Source organism: Muntiacus reevesi, chromosome 20 (assembly GCF_963930625.1).
Source record: "Muntiacus reevesi chromosome 20, mMunRee1.1, whole genome shotgun sequence".
Taxonomy (NCBI): Eukaryota; Metazoa; Chordata; class Mammalia; order Artiodactyla; family Cervidae; genus Muntiacus; species Muntiacus reevesi.
In genome coordinates this window covers 25,960,207-25,976,810 of record NC_089268.1, presented here as the reverse complement: position 1 = coordinate 25,976,810, position 16,604 = coordinate 25,960,207, and the positions used below count along the sequence as shown (strand labels likewise).

Here is a 16,604-nt window from a genome sequence, read left to right as displayed (position 1 = left end):
AAAACTTGTATGTAGCTACAAAAAACCCCAAATAGTCAAGACTTACAACAACAAAGCAGGAGGCACGGCACTTCCTGATTTCCAACTGTATTATAAAGCTATAGTAATCAAATCAGTATGGAACTGGCATTAAAAACAGACATACATACCAATGGAATAGAATAGAGAGCCCAGAAGTAAGCCCACACATATATGGTCAACTAATCTTAACAAGGATCCCAAGAATACATAATGGAGAAAGGACAGTTTTCAATAAATGTTGCTGGGGAAAATGAACATCCACTATTTTATATAATTAGAGTGAAGCTGGATCCCTATTTTATACAACTCAAAAAGTACTGGAGACCTAAACATAAGATTTGAAAACTGTAAGGCTCCTACAAGAAAACACAGGAAAAAGGTCCTTGACTTTGTTTTTGGCAATGATTTTTTGGATATGATACCAAAAGCACTGGCAACAAAAACAAGTGGGACTACATAAAAGTCAAAAGGTTCTGTACAGAAAACGAAATCATCAACATACAAAAGAATCAACAGAATGGGAGAAAATATTTGCAAACTATCTATTCGGGCTACTATAACAAAATACTAGAGACTGGATCACTTATACACAACAGAAATGTATTTATCATATTTCTGGAGGCTAAAAGTCCAAGATCTTGGTGCCACAGATTACATACGGTGGCTAGTGCTGACTCTCTTCTGGGTCACAGCTTTCTCACTGTGTCCTTCCTTCCTTGTGGAAGGGGGCTAGTGAGTTTTTAAGGCCTTTTTTATACAGCCACTAATAGCCTCTCAAAGGTCCTACCTCTTAATAGCATCACATCAGGTATCAGCATGAATTTTGGAGGGACACAAACATTCAAACCACAGGACAAACCATGTATATGATAAAGGGTTAAGATCTAAAATATATAAGGAATTCACATGTGTCAACAGCAAAGAAAAAACTAATGTAAAAATGAGCAGAACTGAATAGCTATTTTTGTAGGACACACAAATGGCAAGAGGTACATGGAAAGATATTCAACATCACTAATCATCAGGGAAATGGAAATCAAACCACAAGGAGATACCTCACAGCAGTTAGGATAGCTATTATCAAAAAGACAACAGAGAACAAGTTGGTGAGGATGTAAAAGGGAACCCCTTTACACTCCCACCAACTACTGTGGGAACTGGCACAGCCACTATGGAAAATAAAAGCTGGAAAATATTTTACACTATGGAAAATAGTGTGAAGGTTCCTTAAACAATTAAAAACAGAACTACCATATGATCCAGCAATCTCACTTCTGGGTTTATCTCTATGAAGGATACAAAATTAGCATCTCTACCAAAGAGACACATGTACTTCCCTGTTTTTTGCAGCATTATTCACAACAGCTAAGATACAGAAACAACCAAAGTGTCCCCTGACAGATGAATGGATTTAAAAAAGAAGTCTTGCCATTTGTGACAGTGTAAATGAATTTAGAAGTACATTATAATTAGTGGTTTTAGACATCTAAAAAATGCTGAACTCAGAAACAGAGAGTAGAAGGGTGGCTGCCAAGGGCTGGAGAGTAGGCAGGAGGGGAGACCCTGGTCAAAGGACACACACTCAGTTACGAGGTGAATAAGTCTGGGAATTTAAGGCACAGTGTCGTGACCATAGTTAGCAGTACAGTATACTTGAAATTTGCTTCGAGAGTAGATTTTAAGCATTCCCACCAGTCACATGCAAGAATAAATGGTAACTTTGTGAGATGACTGAACTCCCTGGACTGCAAGGAGATGAAATCAGTCAATCCTAAAGGAAATCAATCCTGAATATTCATTGGAAGGACTGATGCTGAAGCTCCAATACTTTGGCCACCTGATGCAATAAACCTAGACAGCATATTAAGGTCTGCCAACTAAGGTCCATCTAGTCAAAGCTATGCTTTTTCCAGTAGTCATGTATGGATGTGAGAGTTGGACAGTAAAGAAAGCTGAGTGCTGAGGAATTGATGCTTTTGAACTGTGGTGCTGGAGAAGACTCTTGAGAGTCCCCTGGACAGCAAGGAGATCAAACCAGTCAATTGTAAAGGAAATCAGTCCTGAATATTCATTGGAAGGACTGATGCTAAAGCTGAAGCTCCAATACTTTGGCCACTTGATGCGAAAAACTGACTCACTGGAAAAGACCCTGATGCTGGGAAAGACTGAGGGCAAGAGAAGGGGGCAACAGAGGACGAGATGGTAGGATGGCATCACTGACTTGATGGACATGAGTTTGAGCAAACTCAGGGAGATAGTGAAGGACAGGGAAGCCTGGCGTGTGCAGTCCACGGGGTCACAAAGAGTCGGACACGCCTGAGTGACTGAACAACAAACAATGTGAGATGATGAATGTGTTAACTAACTAGGTTGTGGTAATCACATCACAGTGGACATGTATATCAAATCATCACACTGTATACTTTACACAGTTTTGTCAATGATACTTCAACAAAATGGGCAGAGGAAAAGTAGTATGATGAATTTGGAGTCAAGTTCCAGCATGACTGGTATGATAACTTACAGTCTGGTAACTTGTGTGCAACGGGTTAAAGAAGGGAATGGAGGCGGGCAGATGAGTCAGAAGCACTGTGGTAAAAAAAAAAATTTACATTGTATGTAGATCAAAAAGGCTGAACACTAGATCAGGCGGGTTGGCCCAAAGGCCAAAGCCAGTGGGCAGCCTGTTTTTCTAAATAAAGTTAAGTGAAATACAGTCATACATATTCATTTACAAACTGGCTATGGCTGCTTTCACCCCACAAAGGCAGAGCTGAGTAGTTTAAAACAGAGATGCTGGTATGGCTTACAAACCTAAATTATTTACTACTCTTTCCAAAAGAGTCTGCCAACCTCTGCCCTAGACAACGAGCTCCTATTCTCTCATCTGGCTGCCTTGAGTGTTTATTAAGGTCTGGCATGTGGTGCAGGCTCCAATATCGCTGAATTAACGAATAAATGACAAGAGACCATTAGATCTGAAAACAATTAGTTACCTCAAGAAACAACTCCTGGAGAGTATTTGGATACTAGCGCAGTCAGAAAGGAGGCAGTGACAGACACAAAAGAATTTACTTTGGAGAAATGGGAGCTACTTAGCTCTGACAAGAAGGTAAAGAGCTTAGTAAAGAAACATTCCAAGGCAAAGAGTAGGAAAACGGAAGCCACTCACACTGGATATACTTGACACCAACTGCAGAGTGAATATGGACGGCTTCCCTGGTAGCTCAGTGGTAAAGAACCCACCTGCCAGTGGGGGGACCTAAACCTGAACAGAACTTCAGATGAAGTCAACACTCCAATCATGTGGGCACTGTTTCAATTTTATGGCTCAGAGAAAGAAGACGGCTAACTCCAAATTTTATCATCCAGTAGCCAACACTGGACATAAAAAGTTCTTGGGCATGACAAGTACTCAGGATCCCTTTTCATTATTCTTAGCAATGATCAGTCAAATACAGGGTTTGCAGTTCCTTAGAGTGGGATTCTTTACCAGATGGGTGGAGTCAGGAGCCAAAAGAAGTATGGCTATAAGACATGAAGGGCGAGACCCCGGGGTTCATAGCACCTTTGAGCATTTTCTCTCATTTACCCCTGACTCATCACAAGAGAAGAGAACCAAAGTGAGGGTCAGAATGACGATAGTCATGGATCTGTTAACCCAGAACTTGAATTTATTTTTATTCATATCTTACTCTAAGTGCCCTGATGCTATCTTTTTCTCATTACTAAATAAAGGGGGAGAAAACAGCCCACCTGAGGTACGCCAAAGCAAGCAGCTTTCCAGTGTTCCTGGTATTTGCAGAGACATGGGGAAATTACAGAAAAAGCTTCTGAGAAGTACTTGAGTTAAATGTGTGCCGTGACTCTCAACCTGGCCCTTCCTGGTGCCCAGACACCTAACTGGCTCTCGTGCCATCTGCCTCCCACTCTCCTAGACGGCGGTCATGTTTCACCAGCCGAAGAGACTCGTTTTCCTTCATATTTTTTCACATCTCTAGAATCAGGATACATTTTTAAATTGATTGTGAGTCTCAATTACAGTCTTTCTTTCTTAGTAGCAGGTAAAATGATGGTATGCATTTATTTTCACTTTATTTTTATATTCATTTTATTTATTTGTAGAGTCAATAGAACATTTCCCAACTTCTCCTCCCGGAACCTCCAACGTCTCTGCATCTGCAATCTTCCTACTGCACTGCTATGGTGAAAACCGTGAAACAATGAGAAGGACCCCTCAACCAACCTGCCAGCACCTGCACCCTCACACCGGCCTTCCTGCCTGGCACACACATTGTGGTTTCAGAGAGTAATCCAGGGGTCCTGGGAGCTTCTCGAGACCCTCGTGAAAGTCTGAGGGCAAAGCTGCTCTCATAATACTACTACACTGTTATCTGCTTCTTTACTCCTGATTTCTCACACATCACAGAGGACTCTTCCAAAGATTACATGACAAATGATATCACAGTAGGCCCAGTACAGAGGCAGATGAAAATCCAGCTGTCTAATAATAAAGTCAGACATTAAAGACACTTGCAAAAATGTGAAACAATGCTGCCACTCTTTTTTGGGGGGAGTTTGCGGGTATAGTTATTTTTCATAAAAATTAAGTTATTTATATTAACACAAAATGGTTTTTTTAAACATTAATAAATATTTTTAAATGCCTCAGCTATCATTTCTAATAAGGCAAAATCAACAGATATAAACCACGTAAACCAAAAGCTTTGAAGTCTTCAATAAATTTTAGGAATGTGAAGGTGTCCTGAGAACAAAGACATTGGTGAACCACTGCCCGAGATGGATGACGGATGCTTCCGTCTAAAGACAGTTCCTCCCCTTGTGTCCTGAACACCCCCCCGTCCCTCACAGACACCACAAATCTCCCCCTCTTTCACAGATTTATCAGTGCTTCCTTCCCTATAGAATTATTCCCATTTACATACAAACTTGCTGCTCTTTATTCTTATAAACAAAACAAAAAGCCCTCTCTCAGCTCCACTTCCTCTGCCAGTTACTCCCCATCTCCCTGTTCCCTTTGCACCAACGTCCTCAAGTTCCTCTCCTCCCATCTCTTAAGCCCACCCCCTCTATTCCAGTGAAAGTCCTCACTGAGGTCCCCAGTGCCCCCTACTTGTTGCTAAATCCTTACCCGAGACAGTGAATCACTGTCTTCGTTGATGTGCAGGCAATTACGACTTCGCACAGCTCAGATATGCATGAATTTCAGTTACCATAGTTTACTGGTTAAATAACCCAGTCCCTCAACAGCATGGTTCGACATTCAGTTACCACAGTTCATTAACTGTGAATTACTGCCTAAAGTGAAGACTCACTGTCAGATTTCTAGCCCACAAGTCACTGTATAAATAGATGTGTGTCACAATCAATGACAAGCATATCCTCTCTTCAAAGTCTGTCTGTAACTAGTAACCAGGCATGTGTTTTTCAAGCCACACACAGACAGCAAAGTGTGTAGCTGTGTTGCCTCCTTTTCTCTAAAGGATAAACTCAAGTGACAGTTTACAAAAATGGACAATGAAAGAGAGAACTCTGGTCAGCAAAGATGGGGGGGGCAGCAAAAAAAAACCCAAAAGTGATAGACCTAGAAAGGAGAATTCAGGTCAAACACAACGGAGTTAGAGAAGAACTAGCTGACTGCGGGAATGCAGACACAGCCGCCGTTTGAGAGACTCGACGTGCAGCCGGAGGACCCCAGCAAGAGCCGGTGCACTGACGCAAATGAAGGAAACGATCGGGACAGAAAGGATCACGATATCCCAGATGCCAGCAAGACGTGAAGCGAAAATCACTCAGTCATGTCCGACTCTCTGTGACCCCATGGACTGTAGCCTGCCAGGCTCCTCTGTCCATGGGATTCTCCAGGGAAGAATACCGGAGTGGGTTGCCATTCCCTTCTCCAGGGGGTCTTCCCAACCCAGGGATCGAACCCAGGTCTTCCGCATTGCAGGGGGGTTCTTTACCATCTGAGCCACCTGGGAAGCTCAAAAACTTCACATTAAAAGGACTCTGAGATATTTCACTGTCATTAAAGGAACTCTAGGATGTATTCACAACACCAAAAGCAAAAATAAGAAGTTGATTCAAACTTGGAAAGGAATCTGATGATTTGCAGAGGCACAGAAAAGATGCTTATTCTGAATCACAGATTGCATGACAAGAAGAAGGCAAGCTCTGTTCCAACTACTCTTAATTGTTTTTTACAAAGAAATGAAACATTTTTAATCCTCAGTGTTGGCAATGTCTTAAAATTACAGTGGACTAAATAAAAATCAATTTTACTATTTTTTAATCTCCCTATACATTTGTAACCATCAGAGTTTTTCATGTTTTGACAAAAAGCTTTAGAAGTTGCAGAACAAGAGGGAATTTTCCCATTGGCATGAAGACTGTCCGCAAGGTCACATTTATAATCCCACTATAAACTTCTGGGCAAAAGGGGATGCTTGGACCCTCCACCTGGATTCCAGCATACCACACCTGCCTGGCTTTCTTCCTGCCTCACTAGCTGTCCTGCCCAGTTTCTCTTCCCAACTCTTACTGCCGGAGGACTCCAGAGTGCAATCCTTGGAGCTATTCTTTCTTCTCTGTCTATAAAGACTACCTTAGCGATTTCACCTTTAAGTCTCTTGGCTTAAAACATCATTTATATGTCCACAACTCCCACAGCCTAGGCCTCTCCACCTGAACTCCAGATTTATATGTCCAACAGCCTGTTTGATCACTGTACTTGAATATCTAAAGGTATCTTCAACCCTAGTATGTCCAAAACTGAAACACCCCACCACCCTACCACCTCCAAAACACCCTCCTCTACTTACAATATACTTCTCCATCCCAGTTGGTGGCAACTCCTCCTTTCCAACTGCTCAGGTGAGAAACATTAATCATCCTTACCTCCTCCTCCTCTCATCTCCCCTATAGCCACTGTTTTAATCATTGCTGTTCAGTCACTAAGTCATGTCTGATTCTTTGAGACCCAAAATGGATTGCATCCCACCAGAGTCCTCTGTCCATGCGATTTCCCAGGCATTAATACTGGAGTGGGTTGCCTTTTGCTTCTCCAGGGGATCTTCCCGACCCAGGAACTGAACTGGTGTCTCCTACCTTGGCAGGCAGATTCTTTACCACTGAGGCACCAAGGAAACCCAAGTTATTATATTAGTCCCAGGTAACCTGTATAAACCACCTGCCAAGCAGGAAACACGGGTTCCATACCTGGGTCAGGAAGATCCCCTGGAGAAGGAAATGGCAACCCACTAAAGTATTCTTGCCTGGGAAATCCCCTGGACAGAGGAGCCTGGCAGGCTATAGTTCATGGGGTCACAAAAGAGTAGGACATGACTTAGTGACTAAACAACCACCACCACCTGTGTATAAGAATTTCCACTGGTGAGGGAAATCTGAAGAGCTAAAATGTGACTACCCATTCATTTTGTTAAGAATTGTTTTCTGAATATCTCATTGTGCCAAAGCCAAAATGGATCTCAAGGTCAGACATACCCATCTGATTCTGGTGCAGGAGCCTCTTGCTTTCGAATGCGGTTCTGAATCGACAGGAGTGCTTCTGGTGAATACTGGGCAGCGTTACTCTCCATGTATTTCAAAACGTAGTCATCTGTATCAAGGATGACGAACCGGCGGCCAAACACTGGGGAGAAGGTAGAAATACATTAGCTGGGTTATGTTTTTATCAGGCAACCAAGAGTAAAAATTCACGGACATGTATTTGTGACCTAGACTAATGAACCTTAAATAGCTCTCCAAACTAATATGCACTAGTTTGCTCAGCATTTAGGGAACTCCGAGTCTCCATCTACAGCCAATAAATGCAACCAATTTATAGTTTAACTGATAAAGGAGGACATTAAGACACTGAACCACATGTACTTCTGGACTGCAGACTAACACCTCCTACAAGGGTTCACTGAGTTAAATCCCCAATAAGGCTGTAGGAAAGCCTGAACTCTGCTGAGACCTACCCTCAATCACAGCACCAATGAAGAAGTCACTGGGGCCATAGTAGACAGGGTTTTCCACCGAGGAACCTGGTTTGACAACTTTAGTTCTGCCGAGATACTTGCCCCCAATGATACCAGAATTGCGAACAGGAGGCTCAAAGATACTGATCATGTCAGTGGCTAGAAAATAAGACAAGACAAAGCGGCGGTCTTTGTCTTCTGGGATGGGGGATTCCTGAAAGGTGAAGAAAAGAGGACATTATGAAGATACACGATCTTTGCAGATGCCGCCAACTAAAATACCTACAGGGACTAGGGTACAATATAAATGTAACATATGGAATATAACAGGACTGAACAGTATGGGGGTACTCTGGAGGTCTGGGCAGGGTACACCTCACCTAAGGGAAGCTGCCCCAACTCACACCAGTTGACTGTTGCCTGTGGGAATGAACACAGGCCCAATGTTACTAGATCTTCTAATTTTTCATGAGAAGATAGAAATATGGATTACTATATTAAATCCCTGACTTTTAACATGTTGACTTCCAAGTCTTTAAAAGCACCAGGCAGGCCAGAGAGAACATATGGGCTATATTCTATCCAAAGGTGACTAGTCTGAAACCTCTCAGCTGACATTATGTTCAGCTTCAAGGACACTAAAGTAATTACGCAAAGTCTATGCCTTTACACAAATCCATTTCTATACATAATTTAAAAAGAAAATTTTAAAGGGGAGGAAAATTTATGAAGATCCTTTTTTGTGCGTATCAAGGAGTCCATGATGTCAAAATGTCTTTTTATTGGTGACGCAGACCTTGATCACTTGGTTAAGAAGATGCCTGGTAGGTTTCTCTCCGAGGAAGTCACCATCTCTCCCTTTCCAGTTAATAGATATCTTGAAGGAGATACTTGCAAACTACGAAAATCGTGTTTCTCCCCAAAGGTTTTCCCACTAATTTTAGCATCTGTTGATGGATCTGGTCAGCAACAAGTTTACTGTGGTGTGTGCATAATGCTAACTTTCTACTTCACTCTTCCAGGCTTATTCATTGAAATTCTACTATATGATAATCTTTAGGTCAATCCATGTTGCAGTAAATTATTTCACAGTTTTCTTATGGCTGAGTAATATTCCATTACAGACACACACACACCCTTCCACACAACTTCTTTATGCCCATTCCTCTGTTGATGGATATTTAGGTTGCTTCCATGTCTTGGCTATTTTAAAGTGAAAGTGAAGTCACTCAGTCGTATCCAACTCTGCGACCCCATGGACTATAGCCTATCAGGCTCCTCTGTCCATGGGTTTTTCCACGCAAGAGTACTGGAGTGGGTTGCCATTTCCTTGGCTATTTTAAACAGTACTGCTATTAACACTGGGGTGCATGCATCTTTTCAACTTAAGAGTTTTCATTAGGTTGAGTTCCAGTTCTGCCTCTATCTGAGCACTAAAACCTGGGACACACCAATTAACCTCTCTGATTCTTATATTTCAAAACATAAAATGAGTATAACATTATATTGCCTGACTCGTGGACAGTGTACATGTAAATAAATTCACTTACCAACTCAACCAATAGTTATCAAGTGCCTACAAAGTCTAAAGACACACTACCCCTGCCCTCAAGGAATTCACAATTACTATAATTCAACAAACCTCTTGAACTTTAATAGTAACTCAAAGAACTTAGCAACAATGGCAAAACCTTCATTAATCACAATTCTCTTCTTATTTTTTAATCGGAGGAAAATTGCTTTACAATGTTGTGTTGGTTGTGTTGTGTTCTGCCCTACCAGAATTCTTACAGTGTGGAGTGTCCTAATTGGCCTAGAATTTGCTAGAACTCTCGTTTCAAAGCTTTGTTCAACATTTCAAAAAATATATCAGTTAACTATGTTATCATTTTTCAAACACATTTCTATTGCCAGAGTAACATGTCAATTTCTGCTATTTATGTCTACATTTCTAAATAAAACTTATATTTCCATTTTTGCTTTTTCTTTTTCTGTTTTTAAAGATATTACCCTTTGAATTCTTATCAGTATTTTGCTTTCAGGCAATTCAGCCACTGAGTGGAACATCCAGGATCTAAATTTGTCTCTTTCCAAACCTCTTAGCCACTAAACATATGACCTCCCAAAGTTACCTATTAAATTAGTACGATCCCATTTGTTACATTTAATGACTATAAAAGACATGGTCCCTACTGTCAAGGAAATGACAGTTCACTGGAAAGGCACACAAAGAGACAAGATACTTTGAATATAAGTCAAGGCTTTCATAACTGCTTAATAAAAAAGGCCAAAAAGTCGGTCAAAATTTGGGGGCTAGAGGGGAGAGATTAATGATCTCAGAAAAACTCTGAATGCAGACAGGACTTGAGCTAGGTCTTGGTTCGGGAGCACCATGCGTGATGCCACCCACCCTGCCTGAAGGCTGGCGTTACGTGCTAAGTAAACACAGAACTCCGACAGCTGTTAGCTACTCTCTAGCTTACAGACAAAACGGACAACGGTGCACAGTACTGAGACACAACAGAACCTCAGGATATAAAAACTGTCCTCACCAGTGTGGCCAGATAACGAAGCACCTTGTTCTCGTTCATCAGCATTTTAATAACATCTTTTTGGGGAGCTTTTGGAATGAGAGCAAAGCAATTTTGAGCAGAGTCTTCAATTAGGCCAAAGCCATTATAGGGAGGCAACTCCTGAAGAAAAAAAGGAAGCAAGAAATAAAGCAGATGCTGCTTGTTTTTAAAATTTCATTAAGGGTAACTGTAACTTTCTTTTTAAAGTCTGGAAAATTTTTAAAAGTAATTTCTACATATTCAAATGCAATCGGAATAAACAACATATCACATGTTCCATTCCTATTTATAGATTTTATGCCCTTGATCAATGCTCACACAAGTGACTCATGATGCTACAAAGTAACCCTCCAGACTGGACTGAGACATCGCTGATGTCTACTGACCCCTTACCACCACAGCAGAGCCTTGCCCTGCTCCCCAGACCTGGTACTTGTGGACTTGCAGCCTGGTAAGGCCTAGGGGCCTGTGACTTCCTTGTTCTGGGGTGTAGGTCTCAGCCTGGCATATCTGGAAACCATTTTCTCAGTTCACCCACAGCACGCACATCCGTGTGTTGGAGCTGGGGATGGGGTGGAGGCATCAGGGCTTGGTTCATGCTTCTTTTTTTCCTATTTACCTCCATACTTCTGATATTTTTATTTCTTGATTTTTGCCTCAAAAAAATGACAGTCATACTTTACTGAGAACTTGACTCCCCACTGTCCACACAGGACTCCTCTTTCCTGGTGAAGAAGTAAACTCATAGAACTGAATTCCAGATGCAAAGATTATTCGGTGAGTGTGGAAGTACAGGGTGAACTTATGTTTGTCATGAACTTAGGTTCCATAAAGGGCTGAAGGTACTACTACATGCTGGGATTTGTCAAAAACGTAAGTATTAATAATTCAGAGGCTTCCTCCCTCTCATCAATGCCAGGCAGACTGCAGCTGAATCTTTTTCTCTGACTCCTTTTTGCACTGCTTTCTCAGCAAACTTGCTCGTACCATGCTTTCACCTGTAGATATCTTCCCCAATTTTTGAACATATTGTATTCAGCAAGTTTAACAAATTAGTCTGTATGAGCCCTGATCCATCTATAATGGGGACTCCCTCAAAAACCATGGATTCTGTTATGTTCATTCAAGGTGAAGTGCTTAGAACACTGATCCTTCACCCACCTCTGGGCTGTATGTGATTAATATGATCTGCATGGCTGAAATGTAACTAAGTTAAGTGAAGTCGCTCAGTCGTATCCGACTCTGTGACCCCATGGACTGTAGCCTGCCAGGCTCCTCCGTCCATGGGATTTTCCAGGCAAGAATACTGGAGTGGGTTGCCATTTCCTCCTCCAAGGGATCTTCCCAACCCAGGGATGGAACCCAGGTCTCCCGCATTGTAGGCAGATGCTTCTACCGTCTGACACACACACCAGGGAAGTGTGACTAGTGGATCCAGTAGATGGACAATGACTAATTTGTCCCAAATGCAAAACCAGTAGGCAGTGAATATGTAAGTTGCCATGGACAGAGCAACTTTGGTTGAAAGTCCCTCATGCTAAGCTGCCCATAGCACTGCCTACATGCTAAGCTCTAACTTACCTGTAAGTAGCAGAAATGCAGTGGCACAATCTAATATCAATATATGGTGAGAGCAACCTGGTTGGGGGTGCAGGGGAGGTTAAGGGGTTTTGAAATAGAGAGGTAAGCTTCTGAGCACCTTCCTGCTAAATTCCTTTTGTGTTTTAACAGGCTTCCACCTATTTCCCTCAAATAGAATCTCATTTCCCCTCTTGGGATGCAGGCCTTCTCTAAATAATCAGCCCTTCTGCCTGGGGCCCTGGTACGATGCTTCTCACACTCCATCATACACCAAGCTGCTGCATGGGTCCTGTTCCAAACTAGAGCTATTCCTCTGTGGACATCACCACTCCTAGATACTCCTGTTCCAATGACCTACCCTCCAGAGTTCCTACCAGGGTTTTTTGTTTTTTTAACATGTACACACACACACAAAGTCTGAGAGTCCCTCATCCTTTAAACACTGTGTTCAGAGGCCGGCTCCACAGCAGATGGGCCCTCCTGTCCCCGGCTTCTTCCTCCTCCCTACCAGCATGTCTCCAGATGGACCAAGTCTGCGATCTAGCTCATGTGGTCTCTGGATCCATGTGGACTTACGCCTGATCTGAGGGTCAGGATTCTCAAATCAAATATATGCACTTCATATCCAGCTCTGTCCCTGCCCATTGACTTGACTCTGGCTTGGTGCTTCTAGAAGCTGCTAGCCTTCCATCCCTGCGTCCCCGCTTCATTGTGTAGAGTTTAGACGGCCAAGGGGTAATGGCTGAGGAGAGCTTAAAGGTACTTGCTTCTTGGAAGAAAGCAAGCCTACACTAACTTGTGAGAGGTGAGAGAGCCATGTAAAGAAACGATGTGAAAGTGGTTCAAGCAGGAGCTGGAGCATTAGCAGAAGTCCAAGGGATAAAACAGGACCCAGAACCCTTGTAACTCAGCAGATATGCAAGTGACTTGGGCCAAGAGATGTGGGTAAAGCAGGGGTCAGGCTGGAGGAACTCAATCATTCCATCCTCCCAATCACTGTCTTTTGGAAAGAGGCCGCTGACATAATTTTACACACATGCTGGCAAAATAAAGACGGGCCATGGATGCTCACACACTACTTTATACACGAACCACACACAAAGAGGCTGTGTCAATTGTTCTTCCCCCAGACAGGTGTAACAGCACCAGTGCCTTTGGTCTATGACACTGTGGGCCTTGACATGTGAGATGCTTCTGGAATTGGCTGTGTAATTCTGAAAACATGCAGTTGTCGCTTCAAACTCTAAAATACATGGCTGAGCCATTCTGAAGGCTCAAGTTGACTAGATTACTATTTTGGTGTATTAAAGACACCATGAACTTACTCTCAGATCACAGTGGACTTTGAGATGCACAGAACTGAATTCTGGAGTTCTGCCTGATTTTTATGGACAGCAATACTGCAATTAAAGAACACCATCTTCTAACATCTTCAATTAATCAGGTTTTTTTTTTGCTCCCAATCACTTTTTAAGTGAAAGGGTTTGATAAATAGGCAAATTAAAAAAAAAAACCAAGAAAAAAATGTCTTAGGGGTCTGGAATTTAATCAAAAATTAAAAAAAATTATTAAAGTGATACACAGCTTGGAATAGAAAGTGAAATTAAAACCACACAATATAAAAAGCAGTTCCCTGGTCATCTCCCACTTCCCTCTTTCCCTCCCCTCTGCCCACTGGAGAACTAACAACTGTAGATCATCTGGGGAAACATTCCTCCAGGTCTTCTCCTCAGTGACGTAAGCAGATGTTGTATATAGTAGTCTACAGAGATTAGTGCCACATCATGTATTCACGCTCCCTTAAAAATGTTATGGACATTTTTTTCATGCTAACATGCATAGGTTTCCTCTTTTTTTTTTTAACAAGACTTAGTCTTCTAATTATATGGATGGATATACTATAATTTATTTGGCCAACGTTCTAACACCTTATTATAAATAATGCTACATAATCCCCAAACCAGATTCTCTGGGTCAAGAGATAGGTAATATTTTATTTTGAAAAAGTTAAAATGGCAACAAACAGCCTTTCAGAGTTTTCCTCACTGGGTCACCTATTAGCAGTCCAGGAAAACGCTTATTTCATCACATCAGGGCAAACGCTGGATGCTCTCTTTTTAAATCAAAAATCCTAAACCTCAGTATTTTAATTTCTATTTTCTGATGATGAGTTGAGGATCTTTCCATGTGTTCACTAGCTATTTGTAGTTCTTTTATGAACTGCTCTATTTCATATGTTTTGCCCATTTTTTAATTGGGTATTCATATAAGAGCCCTTTTTTCCCTTAAACTCCTCTATCAGAAGATGAACTCTCTTACTACCCTCAGAGCCAGTGTCCTACTACCTGTTTCATAGGAGGTGGTTCCTTCTTGCTCATATCAATGCGTGGTAAATCGGAGATTCCAAATTTTTCTTGGTAATACTGCCGAGTAAACGGATCACAATCATAAATGAAGAAAGTTCTCCCGAGTATAGTGACCGGCTTCCCGACGATGAAGTCTTTGGCCGTGTACCATTCCAACACCTCCTTATCAGAGATCTCCAGCACGCACTGAGGGAAGTTCTCTAACAAAAGACAACAGGAAGAGGAGAGAAAAAGGAATGAGGATGGGAAGAAAGACGGACACACAACAGCCAGGCATTCCTGAGAACAGAGCGGGTGTGGGCTTCAGCTCTGACCCCGGGTCAGTGACTCCTCTACGCTCCCAGCAGAACACAGGGCTGTGTATTTCTATCTGTGAACAGGACCCATAAATAATGGCCCAGATGGTTTCTGTAAAGTCTCTCTCCCATATTAAGCTTCAGATATCCCTGTTGGGTGTGTGTTAGTCGCTTAGTTGTGTCCGACTCTTTGCAACCCCATGGACTGCCAGGCTCTCCTGTCCACGGGTCACTAATCTCAGTAGAATTAAGGCTTAGAAGGAATCATCACAAGAATAAACATCCTTCTATAAAGACAGAGTACTGGATCTATGGTGGGAGGATCCAAGTCATCTGGTTCAACTCAACCGCCCACCCATTTGGGGGCTTCCCTGATAGCTCAGTTGGTAAAGAGTCTGCCTGCAATACAGAAAAACCCAGTTTGATTCCTGGGTAGGGAAGATCTGCTAGAGAAGGGACAGGCTACCCACTCCAGTGTCCTTGGGCTCCCCTTGTAGCTCAGGTGGTAAAGAATCCACGTGCAAAGCAGGAGACCTGGGTTTGATCCCTGGGCTGGGAAGATCCCCTGGAGAAGGGAATGGCTACCCCGCTCCAGTATTCTGGCCTGGAGAATTCCATGGACTGTATAGTCCATGGGGTCCCAAAGAACTGGACACGACTGAGCGATTTTCACTTTCACCCACTCATTTATCCACTTATCTAACAAATTATTAGTGACCACAATAATAATATGGATAAAATTCCTTGATGGAGGCAACATTCTGTTTGGGGTGGCAGACTCTAACCACACAAAAAATGGTTTCATTACAATTGTGATCGCTGCTATGAGGGCAGTGTGATCTAGTCCTGTGGCAGAAGGCAGGGACAGTCAGTGTGGATGGTTCCAGTAATCTGTTCATCCATGGAAATCAACAGATTTCCAAACACAGAATCAACCTTCACTATGTCTGTGAGTCTGTTTCTATTACGTAAATAGGCTCACTTATGTCATGTTTTAGATGCCACATATAAGTGACATCATATGGTATTTGTCTTTCTCTCTCATTATCCATTCATACACATACAATGAATATACTCAGCCATAAAAAAGAATGAAATCTTGCCATTTTCCACAACATGGCTAGACCAACACTGTATGATTTCACTTACATGTGGGATCTAAAATATTGACATGGACATGGACAAACCAGCTGGTTCAAAACTGGGAAAAGAATACATCAAGGTTGTACAGTGTCACCCTGCTTATTTAACTGATACCTAGAGTACATCATGTGGAATGCCGGACTGAATGAATCACAAGCTGGAATCAAGGCTGCCAGCAGAAATAGCAACAACCTCAGATATGCAGATACTATCACTCTAATGGTCAAAAGTGAAGAGGAACTAAAGAACCTCTTGAGGAGGGTTAAAGAGGTGAAGGAAAAAGCTGGCTTAAAATACTACACTCAAAAAACTAAATTTAACATTATTCCTTCAGCTTGTATAGTCAATGTTTATTTAGATTCACCTACATTTTACCATTTTCTTTCTTTACTGCTTCTTACATCTCAGATTTTTTTACTTCTAGAATCATTTACTTTCTGTATATAAGATTTTTTCCGAGTAAGGGTTAGGTCTTACTAACCTAACCCTGTAAAGGCTCTCCTGTAAAGGCTTCTTCCATCTTTCTAGCTCACACCGGTTGTTCTGAGCTCTGTCAACATGACCCACGAGTCAGGAATCAGATCACCTGGGGCTCCTGTGTTACTGTTTAAGCACTCTGAG

The 16,604-nt window shown here is 42.1% G+C and overlaps 1 protein-coding gene across 1 annotated transcript in view; it reads right to left on the bottom strand.

Annotated features, from left to right (window-relative positions):
• The window catches only part of EFHC1 (EF-hand domain containing 1), a 36,774-nt gene that overhangs the window by 4,388 nt on the left and 15,782 nt on the right, over positions 1 to 16,604 (bottom strand). The window contains exons 6-9 of the mRNA XM_065912098.1: positions 14,524 to 14,744; positions 10,577 to 10,717; positions 8,025 to 8,238; positions 7,546 to 7,693 (exon numbers count right to left, since the gene is read on the bottom strand). Of these exons, the coding sequence (XP_065768170.1) occupies positions 7,546 to 7,693; positions 8,025 to 8,238; positions 10,577 to 10,717; positions 14,524 to 14,744 (724 nt within the window). The remainder of the gene's footprint in view (positions 1 to 7,545; positions 7,694 to 8,024; positions 8,239 to 10,576; positions 10,718 to 14,523; positions 14,745 to 16,604) is intronic.